We start from the raw sequence: 25,800 nt of genomic DNA, 5'->3' as shown, positions 1-25,800 counted from the left end.
ATTTCAATAAAACCTGGAAAAACTGAGACATTCTAAATCTTGCAACCATTTTATCAATGACTTTCTTACTGCCATGTGAGCCTCATAATGGAAAGAGATAACACAAAAGGCTTACATTACCTTATTAAAGATGATTAGAAAAATAAAACAAAGAAAAACAATACAGCACCAATTAAGCACTATGGTCTTATAGCAAAGCTCAAGTGCATCGACTCTGCTATGCAGAAAACACTCCCTTGCTGGAAGAAGCCTGATTGCTCAGTTGAGACATTATGTTCACCTTTGGCTTGACTGCCTAAAATGGTTGCTTTTAGCACTCAGTCAGGATGAGGACATTAGACCCCCAGTGGGCAAGAGTTATAATGGCAGCACCACCTGTTAGATGAGTGCTTAGTTACATTCTCAGTAGTGGTCAGTAGGTCCATACTCACATGCTTGCCCTCAATGTAGAACTTTAGGCAGCATTTAATACATCTTTGACTTTGATTAGAAAATGCATAAAGCTGCATTTTTGTATTTATACTTGTTCAGTTTATATTTCTAATTAATTTAGACCATTTTACAGAGATTAAACTGTAGAAAAATGTGTATGTGTTGTAGGCATAAGGTAACTGTTTAGAAGATGTTATATTATTGCTTCCAGGCAAGGTATTGACTTTTTCTTCCCCTGCACTAGTAATCCCCACACATATGTCAAGAATCAATATATTATATAGTGAGCTTCATGATGACCATCATTAAAAGGAACTTTACATAAAAACAAACAACAGCATACTAGTTTTGAGTAATTTTTAGTAACCTAGTCCCAAAATAATTTCACCCAGAAGAAAAATAAATTGAAGAACACTGATTAAAAGTGGAAGAGGTACTAAGAGAACATGTTTATCTTGCACAGGATTACCATATACATCATTCAGTTGTTGTTAAGAGTCATGCCAAAGAAAATCTGTGTCTAGTGAAAATGCCCATCATAAGTATATAAGATCATGTTGGTGGTGTTTTATTTTTTATTATTATATATTTGGGTGAATCTTGAGGACAACACACTTAATATTATAAAATTTCAATAAGGTAAACTTTCATATGGGGTAAAATCAAAAACCAAAAATGAAAAAAGAAATATTTATTGCCAGAAAATAAAAAAAATAAATAAAGTGAACTTGTCACCAGCTGATCCAGTGTGCAAAGGCACCATAGCAACAGAAAAGCATCCCTAGACATAAAGCTTAACATACACAATTATGATGTTATTAATGTAAATACTAAACCAAAAATGACTATATATAAAACAAACATAAAAAATATTCAGAATGAAGCTTAATAAATTCACAGAGAAGCCTAACAAAGCTGTACATATTGGCAGCTATATAAATCTCCCCTGGGATTCCAGGACTGCATCACGATGTGCTACCATCGAAATATTGGGAACATTTTCAAAGCATATATACATCAGTTTTTATTTTATTTTCTATTTTCTTGTTTTTTTGCATTTGAGTAAATGGTAAATGATTGAAAACAAAAAAGCATGGACAGTTGGCGTGCAGCACCTAAGGTGACTACAGCAGCCAGGAGAACTGCAATACACGTGAGTGACAGCAGCACAACAGTAGATGTGGAGACACTCTGTTTGAGAGCCTCACACAATCAATCTTTGGATTTATATAGCATCACTCACAACAAGGTGCTTAACAGTGTGAAAGACAATAACATTTAACATTACATTTCTGAATAGCCTAAACCTGAAAAAAAAAAACCAGAGACTTTCCCAGGTCATCAAAGAGAAGATGTCAACTATAAATGTCTGTATTTATAGCTCAGCCCAGCGTGGGTGAGGCTGCATCTGCATTGCACCATTATTTGTTTTTATGTATATTTGCTGCAGCATTATAAACTACCAGTGAAATGTGTCACTTTTATGCATTATTAAGGAAAAAACACAAGATAGATATGTAGCTCATGAGTGGGAAAAAAAAGTTAGCATCTCATTTCTTCACAGTTTCCGATATCTTACATTAAGCAAAATAAAAACAGTAATGAGGAAAACTGGAAGAAGGAATAATGGTAACAACAGCCTTTCTTTGAAGCAAGCCAGAACTTGGATGGATTTCACTTCTTCCTGGGCAAAAGGTATGCCAATATACAGATGAGATGTATGATTCAGAGATACGGAAATACTAATATACACACACACAAACAGACTTTAGACAGCACAATTTCTATTTGATCATTCTCTAAAGCTGGTGATCTCTCTCTTTCTCTCTCTATCTAAGGTCATTTTGGTCATCATAGCAGATTGTAATACTCTGAGTTAGAGACACATGCTGACTCAGTCAGATGCATATTTGTTATAGCTTCATGTACAAAATTAAAGAACATATGCAGTGTATACACACACACACACATATATATATATATATATGTATGTGCTGTATATACTGTATACTATATATATTGTGAAGTTAGTCTGGATAGAGGTACCCTAATTTATGATCTTTGGATACCACCATAGTAGAAATGGTTCACTTAAAACCCTGTGCATAGTAGGAAAAGCCCCACTGCGTCCTTTGAGATTCCCTCAACTACTAAAGGACAATAATTTGCAGCCTAACATGGATACTAGGAAAGACTACCATTCTTGGCCATCTCTACTACTTCTTTGCTGTGACAGGAACTAGCAATACCACCTGTGGCATTGGTTTGTTAGGGTGGCTTTTAACCATAGGATACAAAAGATTAATGATATTTTATACGGGACCCAGGAAACGTTTTTAGTGGTGTTCCCAGAAGCAGTACTGGGCACAATTTAAAATAATATTTTTTCCGCTGGTCCATGGAGTATGGATTTGGGAGTCAGGTGGTGAGATGGGCTCAGCTGGGCACAGAGAGGAAAGGGACTCAGAATGATGGTAGGTGAGAAAGGCAAATACAGGTGACAGAAAAGCCATTGGCTAATGTTTGTAGCAAGGCCTATAGGTCAGGAGTCGTCTATTATTTTCTCTTGTTGTATATAACTCAAGAGTGTCCCTATAGCTCATTATCTATCTATAGTCATACATGTGTATCTGTGGATCACCCTCAGGATTCCTCGAAGGTAAAGTACAGGATAGCACCCCAGGATGCTGGCACTAACCAAGTCCTCTCCCTTTCCCTCCACAGCACTGAGAAGATGCCCAGTGAGTGCACCTGATTTGACCCCTTTCTGTCTCCCGCATATAAATACCAGAGTCAAAAGAAGGAGGCACTACTCTGTGAGCAGAGGGCACTACATGATTGAGCTCCTACATACCTGACATTCCAAAAGGTAAAACCCTGAACTTGAAGCCCATAATTGGGTATCCTCATTTCTGTATTTATTTTCACTGCCTCCTAAGCCTTAGAACACTTGTACTTTCATTTAAGCTTGTTCAAAGTAAACAGAAATGACCAGGTTGGTCCAGGTTAACAAGAGAGAGAAGAACAATGTATGGTCAAGATCTTTGGATAAGAAACTTCAAAGTGCTTTGTTGGACAGTTATCTTATCCAAAGATCTTGACCGTACATTGTTTTTCTCTCTCTTGTTAAATTAATCTTAGCCTGAATGAACCTATCAATTTTTTAAATTTGAGATTTTTCATTTAAAGATGTATCATTGTTGTTTCTTGTCCTAGTGTGTGGATATAAACACAGGGAACTTCAGTTTCTGTATTACATCTTGCCTGAAGAAGTGGCCTGAGTTGCCTTGAAAGCTTGCATATTTCTGTATATAATCTTTGAAGGTAGCCCTTGGGATTAATAAAGTATCTATCTATCTATCTATCTATCTATCTATCTATCTATCTATCTATCTATCTATCTATCTATCTATCTATCTATCTATCTATCTATCTGTCTGTCTGTCTGTCTGTCTGTCTGTCTGTCTGTCTAAAAGAAAGCTTTCCCAGCCAGTTATGTTCTTTTTTTCTCTGTACCACAAACACTCTTGCTTATTGTCTTCTGTCTCTCTACTCAAAACTTCCTTCCATCGCACCTTCCTTTCCCTCATAACTTCTCCTGTTACTCATCTCCTAAGAGGCAGAAGCCGTTCAGTTAGTCCCATCACTTACAGTATTCATTCTACCCTATTCTGCTCCCACACACCTGCAGCAAAACATAATATAACAGAATTTAAGAAGAAACTTACAATACAGAAGAATATTAACATTAATCACCACATTTTTCAGTTTTGTCTACATCACACTTTATATCAGTTACTGTTGTTCTTCCTGCTCTGTAAATTGAAGCAATACTTGAAGCACTTTCACCATTTTGTATATGTTTAATAATTTCAATATTTTTTGTGACAATTCTACCACATGCATATGTTTATTGGCTATTACAATGTATAGTAGATTAATTATAACAAAAGTGAAAAGCTACGAAATGCTATTAAAACTGAAAGTATGTAAATGACACTGTGATTTCAAAATGGGGCATGACACGTGGTGTTGGGGAGGAACACTACACGCTAGCACAAGGGAGAGTTGATCCAATGTACATATAGTAGCTCACAGTGTACCACACGGCAGTAGTAGTTCAGTAATAGGTAGGCACTGGCTTGCATGATGGTTTTTTTTGAGTCTGATAATTAATTATGTGACTGATAATCAAGATTTTGCTATATTTGGCTTTGGGACAGTTTTCTTTTGAGATTGGTGCAATTGTTTTTCTTTTTGTATATACATACACACTGATTTTTCTGTACATATTTTTCCTCTATTTTTTCACCTTTTTAGGGGCTTCCTGAGCCAGTGATGAAGAAGGAAGACTGCCTTTATTTGTGGAATATGTGTGTAGTTTTTGTGGTACAGAACTCTTGTAAAATACACTTGCACCTTTCACCCTTCATTTTTGGTCTGCGTCTCTTCTCTCCTCTGATCTCATTTGGCTCATGAACTATCAGATGTCCAGAGTGTAGGCTGGGACCACTTTCCCACTACAAGATAATATCCACCTCACTGAATACCTGTGAGGATGCGGGGTCCTGCTTCATGCTCCCAGCTCTCTTTTGGGAGCTTCTCAACCAAACACAGCTGGTAATGTAACTGGATGAGGTAGACAATGATGACACCAAACGAAGCAAGGGAATGGTGCAAAGTGCAAAAGTTCTTTTATTTAAAAAAAAACAGTCAACACCAAAAAGTGTTCAAAACTGTGCAGTGCTTCAAAAATGTCCATAAGTAAAAAATACATAAAAACTGGGTGACTTGAAGTGGAGGTTAAAATAATCCCAAATAAATAAATCTGTTAAAATGAGAGTAAAAACAACAATCGCTGGAAACAGATCCCCTTTGAAAGCCTGATGCCTTCTTTTAGCTGGCAGCTCCCCTGCTTCTCCCATCCGGGCCCTGCAACATGGGAGTCACCCTACCTGCAGGTGCAGCTGTCTTCTTCACTAGTCTGGTAGCTTTCCGACCCCTGGCTTGGTACACCTCTCTCCAGACTGAGACTCGGGCTCCCTAGCGACCAGGGCACTCGCACTGGGGCTCACTATAGCAAAACTCCCTGACTCCCGCTGCCTTCCGTGGCAAGCCGTCCTCGATCCTGGTCACTCCTGCTCCTCTGAAAAACTCAGCAGGAGTGACCCAATCCATCCGTCCCTGAGTTCCAGCCAAAAACCCCGCCAGGGTTCTCTTCCCAGCTGCCTGCAACCACCAGCGAGCCTGCTCTCTTTTGCTTGCTCGCTTGCTCACTCACTCACTAACACACTGGCTCTCTGTACTTCCTGCCTTCCTCTTTCCATTAACCTCCATTCTTTTCTTTTTTTTTGTCTCTCCGCCGCACTCACGCTACTCCTGTTTAGATAGATAGATAGATAGATAGATAGATAGATAGATAGATAGATAGATAGATAGATAGATAGATAGATAGATAGATAGATAGATAGATAGATAGATAATTTATTAATCCCAAGGGGAAATTCACAGGTAGTAAAAATTGTCCAGGGAACGAGTCCACATAAAAGAAAGTGATAGGAGTGATCAGTGAAATGGAGAAAAAAGTAGAAGGATAAAGTCGTACATGGAGCAGCTGGAAAGGCTGCCACTCCCGGCGGTGCCTGAGTTAACCATTTTGAATTTAGAATGGGGACGTGGTACAGGTGAGGCAAATAGCATCTCCCGGCATCAATTGCAGACATGGGCAATCCCATACCTGTGCAATTCATTGCGGAAACACCCATGCCCACATTGCGCTCAGGAACCCTTCCAGCCATACTAACATGCCCCCTCTTTAAGCCACGAGTTCTGCGATTATTTATTTAAAAACTGGCCATCCATTTTGAGCCAATTAGTCAGTCATTAAGAAATGGAAAGAAAGGGAAAGAGTATGGCACAGTTGCAAATCTCCCTAAAGCAAGCCATCCACAAGGAAAGAGAAGACTAATGGGGGTAGGCCACCAAGAGACATATGAGGACTCTAAAGGATGAGTTGGAGAGACTGTATAGACAGCAACTGTTGCATGGATGCTTCACCAGTGGCAGCTTTATGGGAGAGCAGCAAAAAGAAAGCCAAAAAAAGCACTTGACATCTTGGCTAGAGCTTGCCAGAACATTCATAAGAGGCTAAAGTCAGCTGAAAAAGTTTCTTTGGTCTGAAGAAGCTAACATTGAACTTTTACATCACCACGCTACATGTCTTGTTTGTCGTTGGTGAATACTGCACATTATCAAATGCGCACCATCACCACTGTGGAGCAGGGTGATGGTAGGATTGTGGGACTGATTCTCTGCAGCAGGCCCTGTAAGGTTTGTGAAGGTAAAGGGTAAAATGAATTGCAGCAAAATTCTGGAGGAAAACCTGATGTAGTCTGCAAGAAACCTGTACCATGAGAGAAGATTTGTTTGCTAGCAAGGCAACAACCAAAACCATAAAGTCAAAGCTATAATAGGGAAAGGGATGGCTTTAAAAACAACAATGCTAATGTCCTGAAGTGGACAAATCAGATTCCAGATCTCAATCCACCAAATGCTGTTGACTCTCATACACTTATCTTCTGATTCTGTTGTGGCTTTGGGTCTGCCACAGCTGTCCCTGTCAGAGTTTCCACGTTCCCAAGTTCCCTTTGATGGTATAGGAAACTGTACTCAATGACAAATTGGCTTTCTTTGCAGTTTTCTCTTTCTTCCTTTGTTAATTGCCTTTATCTCACCATTATGATTGCAATATACAGTGCAATAATGTCCACATGGTGTTTCAGGGGATGTACCAACACAGTTTGTTTCAACACTACTTTTTTACAGTCAGACAGATTTGTAAGTAATCAATAGACATTGGGATGCCTGTAGGAGTTGTCTGTATCAAGGCTTAAATAATTCCCAATACTGCAGAAAAACTGCAAGTTGTTAACCTACTAGTTGTTCAAAGATCACATATGGGCCTGCCTGTCATCAGTAATACCTAGCATCAGGGCCCCACATGCCACAAACTGATGCTACGCATCTGCCAGTCTCCTTAGAGAATTCTCTTAACTTTGTTACACTCTCCAAATGCATAAAACCTAATGTCCATAGAGGGGCCCAGCTTCATGGATTGGTATGGTAATATGTGTTACCAGTTCCCGTGCATGTTCCCCTCTCATCGTTAGGGCCTACTAATGCTCAACCCATGTTGCGTGCCACCTTTTCCTGCCCTCAACACCTGCCCCTATGTAGTCCCATTTCCAATATATGTAGCTAGACCTCTTTAGGGGGTTGTTACTATTGTCCATAAGCTAGCCAGCATTATCAGTGCGCTAATATTATGCACCCAACTCAGCTGTTGATCTCACTTTCTCTTGGGTTGAAAGATTTATTTCTGCTGAAAGCACTTTTAAGAATAGAACAGAAAACTGGAAATTACAAGATGGACAAAGAGCGTCACAAGTTTTGAAAAGTAGAGCGTTGATTGATTGACTGAATGAAGGCTCCCTTAACTCCTGAACTCTGTTTATGAATGCAGCAAAAAGTTGAACAAAACGTTTTACATCTTACCTATTGTACTCCCTTGCTCATGCACCAGAGAAGCCAAATCCTTCACTATCTGGCTCACATCCAGCATATCTCGCTAGAAAAGAAAAAAGGGATAATTAAGACAATAGCTAACAATAGCCTAATTTATTTTTAGTTATTAATCAATGCTTTCATCCAAAGTATAATCACAAAGGTACAGTCATTTTCATATTTTACAGTAAGGCAGAGCTTGCAGGTGAGGTGACTCATTCTGGGTCACAAAAGGAATGAAAGATGGGGACTGAAGCAGTGAACTCCGTCTTTATAGTCTATTACCTTAGCAACTAGGAAGACACTCTGCTTAGTTATAAATGTTCAGGGTTAGAATTTGCACATTTTTTGGGCTTTTATTATTGACAGAGACAGCTCTTTTAATGGATTTTGTAATTCCAAATTCATGTAAATATGTGCTTTAGACACTAAAGGCCCAACAAAGAAAAGATTTATTTTAAAAGTTGCCAAGTTTTCCACATCAACTATTTGATTAGGTTTATTTGTTCCAGATTCTTTTGATCTCCTTTGTACTTCCTAGATCCATCTGTAATACTCTTTCCCTTATTCTCCATCAAAGTCTTCAAGCATTTGTTTCATTATGTAAGAAAACAATTCCACTGAATCAACTGTACTGATGCCTTTGAGAATAACTGATCTTTTAATTAGGTCCCCATTTTGGCTCATCTACTCTAAAGCAGAGCTTTAATTCCCTTAATTTGTCAGAGTTAGATATGTTCTTTAGATCAAGAATGGGAGTGGTTGCATTTCACTGCACAGCGCCAACACATATTAATTTTGCTTTAAAAAGACTAGATGAAACTATTTGGGAAAAGTAAAAAATAATCATCTCTCTATCATCCAGCCTAAAGATGTTCTGGTCAAAGTTTGTTACTACAGCTTGGCTTGGAATAAGTACTTGTTGATGTGTACCTGAGTGTGCTTGGATCCCACCCTGTGCTTAATGTTACTGGCATAGGCTCCAGAAACTATGACACCCAACTGAACAAAGTGGGAACAGATAATGAATATAAATTACTATTACCATTATACAGTGTATATAGATGACACCTTTATCCTAAGCAACTTACAAGATCAGGGTATGGTTTTACAGATTATTGTTTTTTTTTTTTAAGTTGGAGCACAGGCAGGTTTAGTAAAGTGCTCAGAGTCACTCAATGAGGCAGATTTGAACCAAGAATCATTGAGGCGAGGTTTGAACCAACATTCTTGTGCTTTATAACCCAGTGCCTTACCCACTGCACTATAAAGTAAGATGCTAGTTGAGCAACTGAGTATAATGCAATATTGATGAAGGATGGTGGTTGCCTAAAAGACAAATCAGTGATCGACAGGGCTTATTAGAGAGACAGCAACAGTTCCCAGACACCAGTGCTTTGCCCTGTGCTTCATCTGATTGCTGCTTTTCCTGTTTTGCACTCAATATTTAGTTTCACAACGGACAGGCTATGTAAGATTTAATCATCTACAGTATGTCATTGTACTTGTAACTTTTTAGTTTTCCCAAAATGCATCTGAATTACTTGTATTAATTTACAGATCTATCAGAAATGAGCTGTTTGTCATTGGCCTTTCTATATTATGTTGCACATTTAAAGGAAAATGCATGTGCAGTGTATGAGACATGTTTTACTTGCTAATAATGTTAATCTTGATTCTGAAGACAATAAAGACAGGAAATGGAAACAGCAGGAAATGTCTAACACAGTTTAGCATAATGTATTATGAAAAAGGATGAAGAGTGACTAAACAGTGCATTGTCAGACACGTGAGCATGGGGAGTGTAGTGTTTTAACTGGCTATGATAAAAGGAAGCTCAGGGGGAAGACTGAAAGGTTTGTATAGACCTAAACCAGTCTGTTTCTGTCATTAGACAAAGGGGAAGACCCTGAAATTCATGTGATGTCACTCCCACCCTGTCCACTCCCAGCACCAACAATATATAAGAGGAAAGCTATGTATTTGTATACTGTATATTTTTTAATTCACTGGAGAAATTGGAGAGTGGCAAGTTAACTCTTGCCTCGCCTAAAGCCACTCATCCCCATGCCTATATACTGATAGAAAAAAATGACAGCTAGAGAGCACTTAATCATCCTATGGAATGTAAAATGTAAGAAACTTAACTTAAAGAACTTATCACATAGTCAAACCTTCATCATGTTTTCGATTGGACTGGCAGTGGTTACTTACATAGCATATATATATTTGAGTATACATAAATAAAAATTAATTTTCAGTATATATTATGACCATTCACCTTGTCCCCTAGCACAGCTTCAGCCACAGGGAAAACAGTCTTTTAAAGAGCATTCTAATGCAAAAGAAATACACCCTGAGACTGCGAAATCTCAGCTCATCTGCTGCCATAACAGGTAAAGCACTCATCACATTTTGCTACAACTCTTCACCCACACTCCACTAGATTGGTTCAGATCCTACCTCTCAGGCCCCACTCAATTTGTTCAGCTTAAAACTTTCGCATCCAAACCCACTGCTGTTACTTCAGGTGTGCCCCAGGGCTCTGTCCTGGGGGCCCTCTTTTTCATTATTTACCTCCTTCCCCTTTGGCAGTATCTTTCATAAATAAAACAGTAGCTTCCACTGTTATGCTGATGACACCCAGCTCTATCTCACTAGCAGACCTACTGCTTCCTTTCCACCCTCCTCACTTACTGATTGGATGACAGAAATCAAATCCTGGTTTTATTCAAATTTTCTTAAATTAAATAGTGACAAAACTGAGGTTCTTCTCATTGGTACAAAATCAACATTATCTAAAACTGATCATTTTTCATTTGTTATTGATAATTCCTCTGTCTCCCCTTCCCCACAGGTTAAGAGTCTGGGTGTCATCCTTGATTGTACTTTATCCTTTCAGTCGCACATCAATAATATCTCCCGGTCTGTATATTTCCACTTGCGTAACATTAATCGTATTCACCCCTCCCTCACTCCCCACACCACTGCTATCCTTGTTCATAGCCTTGTTACTTCTCGTGTGGATTATTGCAGTTCCCTTTACTTTGGTATTTCTTGCAGATCTCTTTATAAACTTCAACTGGTCCAGAATTCAGCTGCCTGCATCATTACTAGAACCCCCTCTATTCACCATGTCACTCCCGTTTTGCAGCAGGTTCATTGGCTTCCAGTTCAGTTCCGAATTCAATTCAAAATTCTCCTATTAACTTTTAAGGCAATCCACAACCTTGCCTCTCCATATCTGTCTGACCTCCTTCATGTTGCCATTCCCTCCCGTACCCTTAGATCCTCTTCCTCCATCCACTTGACTGTCCCCTTTGTCCGTCTTACCACTATGGGGAGCAGAGCATTCAGTTGCTCTGCTTCCCAGCTTTGGAACTCACTACCACCTGAGCTTAGAAATATTGAATCATTTTCACTTTTCAAATCTAAACTTAAAACTCATTTGTTTAAGGCTGCTTTTTCTCTTTGATTATAATTGCTCTGACTTATTTTAACTTTTGTATTTTACTTTTGTTTATAATCTGTGTTTTGTTTATTATTCAGTGTCCTTGAGTGTTTAGAAAGGCGCCTACAAATAAATAAAATGCATTATTATTATTAAAGCCAGTTCATTCATCTATTGTTCTGTTTTCTCTCTTGTTCTGTCCAAACAACCTCTGACAATGTCTTAGCCCCTGCTGTACCCTCCTCTCTACAGCCACGTCCTCTCAATGAAGACACCTATATTTTCTTTTAAACTCAAAAATTGGAGTTTCTGTAACGGAGATGACTAGGAACTCATCCTCTTTGCTGTGCATTTAACTGAAGAGTCTGATATTGAATAAAACTTGAGTACTGTTCCTGAAAGTGCTAAAATAAAAGTTCTTTCTGCTCAGTACTCTCCTGTCTGCCGAGATGTGACTATATATATTCATTATATATATATATATATATATATATATATATATATATATATATATATATATATATATATATATATATATATATATATATATATACACACACAGTATATTCATCCATCCATCCATCCATTTTCTAACCCGCTGAATCCGAGCCAATCCCAGCCAACACAGGGCACAAGGCAGGAACCAATCCCGGGCAGGGTGCCAACCCACCGCAGGACACACACAAACACCAAGCACACACTAGGGCCAATTTAGAATCGCCAATCCACCTAACCTGCATGTCTTTGGATGGTGGGAGGAAACCGGAGCGCCGGAGGAAACCCACGCAGACACGGGGAGAACATGCAAACTCCACGCAGGGAGGACCCGGGAAGCGAACCCGGGTCTCCTAACTGTGAGGCAGCAGCGCCACCGTGCCGCCCAGTATATTCATATACTGTATATTCCAGATGACTGGATTTCTCCATCTTTGTCATTCCTTATCACATCATTGGTCTCTGTGATTTGTTTGAGGCACAGCAGATGCTTCTGGTCTTTTTTTTTCTTTCCACTATGTAATTTTGTTTGCTTATCACTCTGCCTTACGAAAACCCACAGGCGCAGGTCAGTTTGCCCAGATTGCTTGTTGCTTCTTCAAATTGTTTAAATTACTAGTACATATCAGGTCTTAAGCTTTTGTTCAAGACCAAAATCAAGGTCCTAGCTCCAGTAGTTTTGAATATTTATGCAACATATGGACAGGCCTTAGTATTCTATGCACACACACGCACCCACCCACTCACACACACTCATATATATATATATATATATATATACACTGTATATATAGTCACATGTGTGTCCATGGGAGACAGTTTAAGAGCTCAGGTGATGGTAATTCTCCACCAATCCAGGGGGCATTGCTGTGAGATAACGCTCTATCTACTCCTCCCTCTACAGACCAGAAGACTGACAGCTCTCCTCCAATGATGTCACTTCTGGTGTCCACCCACCTGGAACTGCCAATTCCTGTCCAGCAGGCATATGACCAGAAGTACCACCATCTTGGACAGTCTGAATAGGTCTCTGGTCTGAGAAGACTCGATTTTGCATTTTCAAAGCTTATTTCAATTATACCAGGTTTGCCCACATGACCTAAAATTCTCACTGTCTCTTTTGATCTTATTATAATATTTACATATATTAATTAATGAAAAATTATTTCCTTCACATACAATCGATTGTGCAAACATTCTTAAAGGAGCCAAAGTAAATTCCTACTACTAAGTTGAAAGCCTGGTCATTCTTAGAAATGGTTATTTATTACTTCAGCTAAGGAGAATGTTTCCTTTAATTTAATTCAAAGTTCACACACGAGAACACTGACAACATCTATGTCTTACATAAGACGGCCTCCACCATATCACCAATTAACACATGAACTATTTGGTCTAAACAATAAATGAATACCAGAAGATCAAAACATGGTAAGGAGGTTAGCAGTATTGGAGGGTTTTGGAGTAGATGTGCTTCTTCTCCAGATTAAAAGGAGTCAGTTGAAGTGGTCTGGACATTTAGTTAGGTTGCCCCCAGGCACATTCCATGGACAGTACTGGAGGGAACTAAGACAGACCAAGAAGCAGACCCAGGAGATTCTAATGGTTTATACTTATCTACAGGTCTGGGAGTGTCAATGGAAAAAGTTGCTGAAGAATAGGTTATGATCTGGGCTGATTTGTTTTACTGAGATGACACACTGATTTAAAAAATCAGTCATTCTTAAACTAACAAAACATGAAGATCATTTGTGAGTGGTAAATTCAAAAGTACCATAGTGTGATCATATGGAAAACTCATAATTCTTCAATGTCTCTATTCAAAGGTGAATGCTGTGATCAAAAGATGCAGGCCTTCTTACCATTTCAAGCACATATAAAAGAACTGTGGGAGCTGTCGGACCTTAAACTCTGCAATGATTTACATTGTAATACAAGAGATGCTACATTGACTGTAGCCTATGACTCAACAGTGAAGACCCCTTAATTTAGCATATGCATTTCTGTAAATGCTTCTGACACAGCTGTTCATATTGTTTTTAATAATCCTATATGAATCTAAGTATACAGTAAGCACAAATTAACATTTTCAATAGGAATATTACATACAAAAATAAAAGTAACTAATATAAATAAAACTAAATAAAAAATACTTTATTTAAAGATAAATACATAAATATGAAGTGAATAAAGCAACAATGAACAAAAAAGCAGTAGTAATCAATATATATAAATAAAAATATTATAAAATATGAAGAAATTAAAGTTGTAAATCTATATAAACATAAGTAACAGTAATAAAAGTGACATAAACAACGGGAAAAAAGAAAACATATAACCAATTATGGATACTAAGAAATAATAATTGAGTATGTAAACAAAACAAGGATAAATAACACAAAAACTGGGATGGAATAGTATACAGCGTAAAACAGAAAGCACTGCTTTAATGAAACAACAAAAAAGGAGTATTAATATATTATAAGTGAAAAAAAGAAAAATGAAACAGTTGGAAAATCACAGGTGAACAAAAAATGGCCTTGCCTCCACCTTTTCAAGTTTGTTAACTCTCATAAAAGATTTTATACAACCATTTCAAATAAAACCAAATTGCCTTCATGTATGAACTTTTTTGTAAGCAGTCCTCTTCTAAAAAAGCATTACCCTTTCCCAATTAATCTTTGCAGAAGAATATTTTAAACAAAGCTAAATATTTATATAAAGTTTTGACCTAAGTGATAGATGTGAAAAACACAATTGCATCATTCATACAGTATATGCTAAAAATGTAAACTTTGATTTTGCAATGAAGGAATTATTAAACCTTGTAGACTTTAAACAAGCTGACCAAGAATGGACTCAATAAATATAAGATACCTGATAGAAAACAACCTGTCAAATTGCCCTCCCAAGTGTAAAAGGCCTAATCAAAACACCATTGATTTTTAACACCTAAATTACATTCAAATACAATACTTTGATGAACTTTGTAGCTGTACTATATTCAGAATACTTCAACACAACAAACAAATCCATCAAATGCTTTTTGGTAGCTTGTTAGTAATGATAAAATCACCTTGCCAAATGATCTAGACTGACCAGTTGATTAGAGTAGAAGTGATAATGCTGCCCACAACAGTTTTAAATTGCATTGCCAAACCCTTTGAGATAACTTTATCATCAGTACAAAGCTAACAGGCTGCTGGTTCTTCAAAGACGGGGGAATGTAATCAATGGATCTCGGTTTTAGGTCTAATCCAAAGGATTGCACCATATTTACAGCACAGTGTCCCCATCACTGCACTGGGGCATTGGGATCCACACAGAGACAGTGGGGTAAGTATCACCTGCTGGCCTCACCAACACCCCTTCTACCAGCAACCCTAGCTTTTCTTAGATGGTCTCCCATCCAAGTACTGGCATCCTTAGCTTCAGGTGTAAACCTGTTCTAAAGCGTAAGTGGTGTAGCAATGTATTAAGAGTCTTTAGTAAAATGAGGTAGACCATCGAGCAATAAGAAAAATACAGAATCATGACCTGCTCATTTGTAGGCAAACTCTCAAAATTCAAGAAGGCCCATAGTGAATACTTATATGTTTTAGCCAGTACCAGTGTGTAAAACATTCATCATTTTCTCTTGGGTTTCCTTCTTCTCCAATGCAAAGAAAACAATTGTTGAGATATCAATTTGACTGAACTGGTGAAAATGAGAGCTTATCAAAGCTATCTGAGCACTGAGTCCTAACAAATCTTGTATTGTTTGTTTCTTTGCATTTGCATTCAAACTGTGAAATTAATCATTGGTACAGTCATCTTGAAGTGACCAATATATTTCAGCCATCTTAGGTTTCTCAGTTTTGAAAATATAAGAATTGGCCACATGTTCTGTATACTGCTGGAAAAATGGTTTTATCTGAACTTTTAGCAAATGCTGTCAGTATCTCTGGAACACAGATTCCAGTTATACTGAAATACATTGCTTCAAGAAAAATTGAAAACATTGGATGAAATGAGCATCTTGTAGCTGAGATACATCAAAGTGTCAAAAAGATTTATACTTATGAGGAGATATTAGGGATAATTTAAGACCCACCAGAAAACGGTCAGAGAAACCAATAGGAGTGATATGTATTTATATATATCAGTCATAGCATTGTCACCTTATTTTTTTTCAGATTAAACGGGCCATGGAAATTACTCTCCTGTTCAACTCTACCCACGTGAACTGCTTGATTGAAGCAAAATAAGAGCTCCATAAATCTACTAACTCATGTGCCTGAAACACCTCCTTCAGGTGACGCTCTCTCCCATTCCTACCTATTAAACTATCCATTTAATAAGGAGAGTGTGTCCTCTGTGCAGTCAAAGTTCACACCTGGCACAATGATTTCATTTTTGGTAAAACCCCTCAAGACCCCTTTAAATACTTAAACCAATCAGCCTTTCACTGTTATTATTTGGTGCATAGATGTTAATATGTAGATCACCTGCCTGAACTATTAAAAAAACTAAGAGTCAAAATTTGGATGACTAATAATACAGAGTTGTTATGAAAAAGCACTGGTAGCCCTGCACTTACATTGAATTGTTGAATAAAATGGATACACCCAATCAGACTAAATTCACAAATTCCTGCATTTAATGATTTAGAAAAATTACATTTATAATCATGTCTTGCTTAGTGATAGCATATGGTTCTGACCAGAGAATCGTTAGTCTAGCTTGTTAAGAAAGTTGATGGATATTAAGGGGACAAGGGGTGTGCTTATGTGTCTGAAATCTTTTTCACACACTGACTCAGATATAAGGTGTTGTGTCTGCATCAATGCATTACTTGCACCAGCAGAACATAAGGACGTGCCTCATTTCATTTATTATATCTTAAAGGAAACTCTGTCGATAAAGTGTGATAACCCACTTGGTATACTTTTGGAGGCTTACATAGTTGCTGTGATTTTATGATTTTAGAACATTTTTGTTATTATTCTGTGTTGATTCACTTGTTCCTTAGTGATTTCAGCATTTTAATAATATTTTTCTATTATTTTGGTAGTGTTTCTACAACAACATTTTGACTGTGGTATTTTGTTATGAGCGCCACTGCACAGTTTACGTTGGTAGTATCTCGTAATGGCAGTGTGTGATGGCTGGAATTCATATGATGTCAGGTTACTGACACTATTTAAGATAGCATCGTCTTTACAGATTTATCCACATTTTTTCATTAAGTATATGTGGCAACTGGAAATTTAAAAACTTTCGAACAAGTCAGTAGTTTTCTGTGGCTTTTTGAAAAAGATTGCTGGTTTCTTTTACACTTTTCAGATCAGTTTTGTTTTATTCCTCCACCTTTTTCACCCTATTTCATTTGTCTTTCTGTTTTTTCCCTTTCATCTCCGGGTCCAGAGCTTTATTGCTGTTGTCTCTACAAGCAGACAAAGTTTGAGAGAAAGCCAGACAATTTCTGAAAAGGCCTTATCTCTCAGTCAAAATCGAGAGGTCAAAAAGGCACTGTGACAAGGCCAAAACATAAGGAAAAAATCTTGGTCAAAAATAAGAACAAAAGATCAAATTACCAGCAAGATAGTCATTGGAAAGCGACTTGAGAATTAGGCTTTGAATCTGTAGCTTGGATAAGGAAGTGTTTTCACAGATGGCCTTTTATCCTGTTGGGTCATAATCAAATGTCACAACCTCGGAAGACATGTTCCTAACAATTTTATTTGTTCTAACGATGGGTGACTAAAATGGTGGACAAAGCTGTCCAAAAGCATATCTACAATCAAGATGAAAAGAAATTGCAAAAAATTGAGCATTAAAATTAGCCCATAGACAGACAGACAGACAGACAGACAGACAGACAGACAGACAGATAGATAGATAGATAGATAGATAGATAGATAGATAGATAGATAGATAGATAGATAATTAACAAAATACACACAGTCATAGATGTGGTATCTGGAAATCAATAACCAAAAGCACCAGGTTGCAAGATGGCACATTACATGCCATTGTTGTGTTGCTGACTCCCCTGCCAGCTACTCTTTCTCTTGCTGCTGGTGTCTCCAGTTACTTGATAATGGCTGTGGCTGTGTATTCAATTCAACTCAGTAGGAAAAAGTATTTTAATAAAGGCAGCTTCTGCTTTAGTATTGAATCTCTTTACAGTATGCCATTCTTGATCTTTATACAGTAACTTTTCAGGGAAGGATCAAAGTGTAGCCAACATGGGGACTTTTGATCCAGACAAGAATGCCTTTGCAGGATTAATTTGATTAGATTACATACAATTTTATTAATCTCATAGGGAAATTCAAATGCATACAGCAGTAGAAACAAAAAAAAAAAAACAAGAATACAGATTCACAGGACAGATAATACAGTCAATCAATTGATAAATAAATACAGAGAAAAGCCAAGCAAAATTACACCTTTTATTGGCTAACTAAAAAGATTATAATATGCAAGCTTTTGAGGCAACTCAGGCCCCTTCTTCAGGCACGATGTAATTGCATATTGTAATCTTTTTAGTTAGCCAATAAAAGGTGTCATTTTGCTTGTCTTTTCTCTACATTCATAACAGCTAACACGGTATAACACCCTAGTACTATAAATAAATACACAAACTTAACAAGTACATTGGGTGGAAGCAGTGAGTTGCCTGACAGCAGTGGGCAGAAAAGACCCCCAGAGGCACTTCTTAGCACACTGTGGTGGAATGAGCCTGTGGCTAAAAGTGATAACTCTGCAAAATCAAACTGTAAATGTAACCACAACAAGTTATAACAACATATCAGTCCAACTATCGATTATCATAACTGCTTAATCCATTACAGAGGCCAGAGCGACTTTTCCCCCATTCTCTAGCTGGAGTGCCAGTCAATTGCAGAACACACTCATGCACACTGGGGCCAAGTCAAAAATTAACCTTTAAACTTTGGGATGTGGTAGGAAAACCAGAAGATAATCCCAAAGCAAATGCAGGTATGGTGCAGACTCTACAGAGATTTTGACTCAGAATTCAGCCACAGCATTCTGTAGATATGTGGCAACCGAGGTTATTATAGTTTACGAAAACTAAAATCAAAACTGAAACTATTATTAAAAAAACATTTTCATAAACTGAAATAAAATAATTAACAAAACTGAATTGAAAAACTAAAGTAAACAAAACTATTAAAGTAGCTGGAAAGACTAACTGAAGTCAAATAATAATTTACTAAAATAATTTTAGTTTTCGTTTTGGAATGAATATTGTTGCTGTTAGTTGTTAATAACTTTTAAATCTAAAACTGAAAGCCATCCAGCACAAGCCGCACACATATATTCATCCAGTGATCGGCGACTGGTGGCGGAGGGCGGCTGTTCACACAGCATTTGCGGTGACCGAATGAGCTGAATACGTGTGTAAAGCGTGTGGAATAGAAAATGTTTTATGTGTTGCCTTTCTTTATACTTATTGTATATCAAAATGTAATTCAAATGCCTGAAATTGGAATGTGCTGTTCAACAAAAACTTTACTGTATGGAAAGAAAAATCACGAGTGAGTAGCGTTTCAGTTTATTTCTCAGGTGACTGTCTTTTGTTGACAGTAATTCACCTGCCATTTCTCACACAAAGTATGCAAAGTATAAAGAAAGTATGTCACTACTGAACTACAGTTAGGAAGATGAAGAGAGTCTGCCAAGAGTTGAAAAGCTAAACATACTAATGTGTTTTTGTATTTATGCTATATTTAGTAATTTATCTTTTTTAGTTCATATTCACGGCTCAAAATACCTGATATTATGAAAATAAACCAGTAGGAGAATTATGTTTTAAAATATCTGTCCCCATTTTTTCAATGTCTCTCTCTCTCTCTCTCTCTCAAAATAAATACTTGAAATATCATATTCTTTTTGTTCTTGACATCAGCTTTATTATACATATTGCATATCAGGGATTTTTCCTGCCTTGCATCCAAACCTGCTGGGGTAGGCTCCAGGTTTCCTGTGGTCCTGCTCTGGATAAACAGGTTCAGACAATGTATATATTGTTCCTAATCTCAGATACTGTCTCTTTCATTTTGTGCCTGCCCATACTCTTATTACCTACTCTTGCTCTGCTCATTATGGGTTTACTGTTCTTATGGTGGGCTTTTCAAGTTTCACTGCCCTAACCTTCATACTACATGCTTGTTTTTCTTTATCTCCTTCAATACAGCTAGGTGGGGTCTACGCACTGATTCAAGCATAAGACCACTGTTCTTCCTAAGCCCCCACGATTTTCATGATCACACCTGTCAGAACACAGTAGAATCTCTTTTTATTTTTTCATATCTTTTCAGTCCTGCAGGTGGCAAAATTCTGTCTATAAATTGTTTGTGCCTGAGATGGAATCAGAGATCAATATGGCTGGTAGAAAATATCAAAGTCCAGTATTTGAGATTTTTTAATGCAATATTGAAGGCATTCATTATAAGCACATTGTCGTTGGAGCAGAAATTGTTGTTTGTTGTAGACATTTAGAGCTTAAAAGTCACCTAAATTTCATTACAAATTAGACCATTCTGGGCAATAAAAAGAAAAGGAAAAAGGTGCCAACAGGCAGCACAAATGACAGAAAATATTTAAAAAATTATAAAATTATGTAAAATTGTGCATATTCAGTACCTGGTTTTGATTATGCTTGTTTTTATCAGACAAAAATAAAACCAAATAGTAAACTGTGTTGTGTAGTGTAGTAAGCTTCCACTAACGTTAAACTCATATTATACCCAAACTCGTTAAGTGCACAGCTCTCATTGTGACACAAAAACTATACTCCATAGTAGCTCTTTAACCGTACCATAATTACTAAAACAAAAGCTGAAACTAATATATCTATAGTAATAAAAGGCAAAGCCCTCACTGACTGACTGACTGACTCACTCATCACTAATTCTCCAACTTCCCGTGTAGGTGGAAGGCTGAAATTTGGCAGGTTCATTCCTTACAGCTTACTTACAAAAGTTAGGCAGGTTTCATTTCGAAATTCTATGCGTAACGGTCATAACTGGAACCTACTTTCGTTCATATATACGGCAATAGCCATAGCCTGCAGCTCAGTCGCCATGTGAGGCGGAGTTGCGTCCCGCATCATCAAGCCTCCTACGTAATTGAGTGCCTGCCCATATAAGGTAAATATTCGCAGGTGAAGGACTGTGCTTAGCATATTCATAAGTGCAGCTACTGCGGAAACCCTCTGACGCTGAACAAGCCTTTGTACACATATCAATAGGAAAGCAAGGTGTAAAGCTTAAATTTAAATTTCGTTCATAGACACGCTGCCACTAAATATTCACAGGCAAATCCACAACTTAATACCGGGAATGCCTGTTAAACATCTTAGATTCCCGAGGACTGATTTGGGTAGTGATCACTTCGATCAATGAAACCTGTTCAAAAAACGCATTATACAATTGAGAAGGCAACAAAACAATATGAAGCGAGTGACGCATACAAGCATATTCATGAGTGCAGCTAGTTCGGAAACAAAGCACAGTGTAAACCTAAAGTTTAAATTAAGTTCATAGACAGGCCGCCGCTGGTGTTTGTCATGCCTACAACGAATACGATATTCACAAGATACAAGTTTAATGAGAAGACGCAGGGTATAAACGAGACTTTTGATCACTTTGTAACAGAGTAAAATTGCTGTAACGGAGTTAAAATTGCTGGTGAAAGGCTGTGCTTATGCAAACGAATAGGAAGGCAGGGTGTAAAGCTTAAGATTAAATTAGGTTCATAGACACGTTGCTGCTGGCGTTTGTCATGCCTAAGACGAATACAATATTCGCGAGATACAACTTTTAAGTGCCGGGTCTGAGCTAACATTAAATAAAGCCGTGGACATCGTGAGATTGCACGAGATAGCACAAGCACAGCTGAGAACCTTCGATGTATGTACTCCGAGCGGCTCACGTGAACTACTGCGGAAACCCTCTTGACGCTGAACAAGCCTTTGTGCACATATCAATAGGAAAGCAAGGTGTAAAGCTTAAGTTTAAATTTCGTTCATAGACATGCTGCCACTAAATGTTCGCAGGCAAATCCACAACTTAATACCAGGAATGCCTGTTAAACATTTTCGATTCACGAGTACCGATTTAGGCAGTGAACACTTCGATGAATGAAACCTGTTATCTTTACAACGGTTGACAAACACACATCCTCCAAATACGGACCTGATTGAAAGAAATAATGATAATCAAATCATTGATGACAGCAACACTCATAACTGTGACACAACTATAACATTGACAATCATGTTATGTTATTTTTAAAATGTTTCCTTTTCTTTTTCATAACTTCTTTAACACACTACTTCTCGGCTGTGAAGCGTGGGTTTTTTGCTAGTATAAAAATAAAATAGAAATGTCTTTGTAAAATAAAAACTAAACTAAAACTAAAAATACATGATGAAGGAAAATTAAAACTAAACTGAATTTCCAAGTAAGGTCAGAAAAAATATAGAAATAAAAACTAATACGAAAAGGCAAAAATATAATAACCTTAGTTGCAACAGTGATATACTCTGTGCCATCCTTCCTCAAGCAATGTACATTTACATGAATCAATTGACTGTGCTAAAAGAATGGATCTTCCAGTCCATACTAAATATTCTTGCATTCATGATGCTTATTATCTTTGTAGCTAGCTGGAGACTGTAATCTGGTATGAATGTGAATGAATGTGTATGAATGGAGATGTGTAAATAAAGGTGCTGAAACTAAACTGATAACTCATTCAGGATTATCCAATACCTGGTACACAATGTTCAGGGAAGTGTTTTAGATATCCATAAACAGTGCAGTGAAATAGAAAAGAGCACAAAATGGGTAGAAGTGTGCCAGTTGAAGTAAAGAGAAAAAAGAGAGTCCATGCATAACTATACCCTTCTTGTGGGACTATTTATTTGATCCTCTAAATCTATGACTCTCAGTAAGGCTTCATATTATTTCAGATTACACTAACGTCAGAATCAAACAGCTTTGCCCAAACTATTCCATGTCATTGTGCTCCTGAGCTCCAGGCAAGGAGTCTCTGGAGTTCAAGGAGCTTTTCTGTGCCCCTTCTTTATCTGATTTATGTTCTCTAATATATGGTACATATGACAGAACACGAATAACTACATTTAATCTCTTTTCCAGATCACATTAACCAACAACAACACATAGAAATGTCCAGTATATTGTCCTTGGGAAATCGAAAGGTCAGTATGTGTCAGCATCTAATTGAGTCTGGATGAAAGAAGGAGCATCCAGAATGTCATTCAGACTGTACTGATTACTCTGCTGACTTGTTTTTTTTTTTCTCTCTCCCTCTTTCAGTTTAATTTTATTTTTATTCAAGACACATGAGTGACACTTTGACAAAAATGTAATTGATAATGCCATGCAATAATGTGGACCAGCAGGAAAGCACTTTGGGATCTTTTACAGATGTTGATAGAAAAATAGCATTGGTCTGCTATTCAAGCAGGAGGAGAACAAAGCTCCTCACCATATACCGGTAAACACAGACAATAAAAGACAGCAGCAGTCCAACTCATCATAACAGGCCAATCAATTGCTCATTTAGAACTGTGATGAGGTCAGGGGATAAAATGGAACTACTAAAGGCTGAGCAAATGTAAATGTCAGAGCTCACTGGGCTAATATTGCTGCCCTAGGAAAAGCATGTGGATTGTGCCAAATGCAATAGTCACTCTAGGACCTTCATGAAGCACTGAGTATGGCCAGTACCACACTGAATAAAACACCAACTAAAGGGCAAGGTGAGCCAAGATAACTCCTGGCACTCCTCTCTAACTAGAATAGCTGAAGTTGGTGAAACCAAGAGTTTCCTGGATGAAATGCCTGTCAATAAAGCATTTTACAAACCAGAATGTCAGACTTGTAAGAAATCATATTATGTCTCCTTAGATGCAAAATTTATTTGTGTGCAGATCTTTATAACTGATTGTATGAATTTTCAGTGGACACTGTAAGCATATAATACCTGTGGAGATTCTTCTGGGTCTGTAAAACATCATAATGGGATCTGTTCTGTAAAACAATTTATTGAACATCAATAAGAAAGCTATACAATAATAACTTCTATGTGTCCGTGTTTAAGAGATATTTTGTGATGTTTTTATATTTCATTTCTTTCCTGTGTTTCATGGTTACTTGTTTTGTTGCTGTGACTATCACTATGAGTATTGTGCTCCATTTGCGTGGCATCAGGAGCATCCAGCTATTTAAGATTAGACTATCATCTGGAATCTGAACTTTATAAAAATAGAGGAGAAGCTCTGCAAAATAAATAAATTAATAATTCTTGAGCAATCTTGTATGATGAAATTTAATTTATTTATTTTACTCTTTAAATTTGTTACCGTGCTGACTCCAGCTTGTTGGACTACACTTTGGAATCACCCTTAAGGTACTCTCTGCCCCTCATGCGAAACGCCCCCAAATCAATCCTATTTATTAGACCAAACCAGACATGCCACTATGTAGCCTATTTTGGGGTCACTTGACAATTCACTTAACCACTAGGGTTGATTGCCAGCGGGTGTTGGACCAATGGAAATTCAGTTTACTTTTTCTAAAGGCTGTGACCCCAGAGGTGAATAATAATTATCAGGTGATTCTTTTTTGTTTTTTTTTTATTTTCAAATGGCCACTGTCCCTAACCTACTTAACTTTATTTTGACAAATTCTTCGAGAAGTCACAAGGTTTGAAACAGAATACATTTAGAACTTAAAGATATGTACAGTGGACTCAGAAAGTTTTCAGACTCCTTAACATTTTTTACATTTTGCAGTTGAAGCCTTGTGCTAAAAATCACTTAAATTAATTTTCCCCTCATCAAGCAACACTCAATACCCCAGAGAGAACAGGATTTTCCAAATTTATTAACAAGCAAAAACTGAAATATCACATTGACACAAGTACTCGGACACTTTACTTAGAAGTTAGTTGAAGCACCTAATTACGACCTGGAGTCTTCTTGGGTATGATGCAACAAGGACAAGCTTTGCCCACCTGGATTTGGGGATTTTCAGCCATTCTTCTCTTCAGATCCTCTCAAGCTCAGTCAGATTGGATGGGCAGCTATTTTTTGGGCTCTCCAGTGATGTTGTGTTGGGTTCAAATCAGGGCTCTGACTGTGCAACTCAAGGACATTCCTAGAGTTGTTCCTCGGCCACTTGTGTTGTCTTTGCTTTGAGCTTAAAGGTCATGGTCTTGTTGGACGTTTGACCCAATCTGAAGTCTAGTGTGCTCTGGAGCAGATTTTTCATTAAGGATATCTTTGTACTTTGCTCCATTTCCCTCAACCCTGTCTATTCTCCCAGTCCCTACTCCAGAAAATGATGCTGCTACCACCATACTTCACTGTAGGAATGGTAGTGCACAGGTGATGAGTGGTGTCTATTTCCTCAAGACATTATGCTAATCTTAATGTCATTATAACAGAGAATCTTTTTTCTGATGGTATGAGATTCCTTAGGATGCCTTTTTATAAACTTTACCCAGGTTTCCATTTGTCTTTTACTGAGGAAAGGCTTCTGTTTGGCCACTCTGTCATCAGAGCTGGCACCACCATTAAGGCAAATTAGGCATTCGCCTAGGGCACAGATCATAAGAGGGGAAAAAAAACAGCTGCATGGGTTACTTACCAAACAGTTGGCTGGCACAGTAATATGCTTGCCCTACAGCGTAAAATAACATAGCACCGACACTGTCTGCCATAAAGCTGTCATAATGTTACTGGAGTGTTGCAGTGGTGGTTGTTTTTATTGGAATTTCTCCCATTTCCACATAGGTTTCTTAAACTCGGCTATGAG

The 25,800-nt window shown here is 37.6% G+C and overlaps 1 protein-coding gene across 1 annotated transcript in view; it reads right to left on the bottom strand.

The window, feature by feature from the left end:
- Positions 1–25,800, bottom strand: part of tsnare1 (T-SNARE Domain Containing 1) — a 935,796-nt gene that overhangs the window by 334,632 nt on the left and 575,364 nt on the right. Inside the window, exon 9 of the mRNA XM_039737258.1 lies at positions 7,987–8,059. Coding sequence (XP_039593192.1) covers positions 7,987–8,059 — 73 coding nt within the window. The remainder of the gene's footprint in view (positions 1–7,986; positions 8,060–25,800) is intronic.

This window comes from Polypterus senegalus, chromosome 15, assembly GCF_016835505.1.
Source record: "Polypterus senegalus isolate Bchr_013 chromosome 15, ASM1683550v1, whole genome shotgun sequence".
Lineage (NCBI taxonomy): Eukaryota > Metazoa > Chordata > Cladistia > Polypteriformes > Polypteridae > Polypterus > Polypterus senegalus.
The sequence above is the reverse complement of the archived record's forward strand: the minus strand, read 5'-3'. Positions and strand labels throughout refer to the sequence as shown.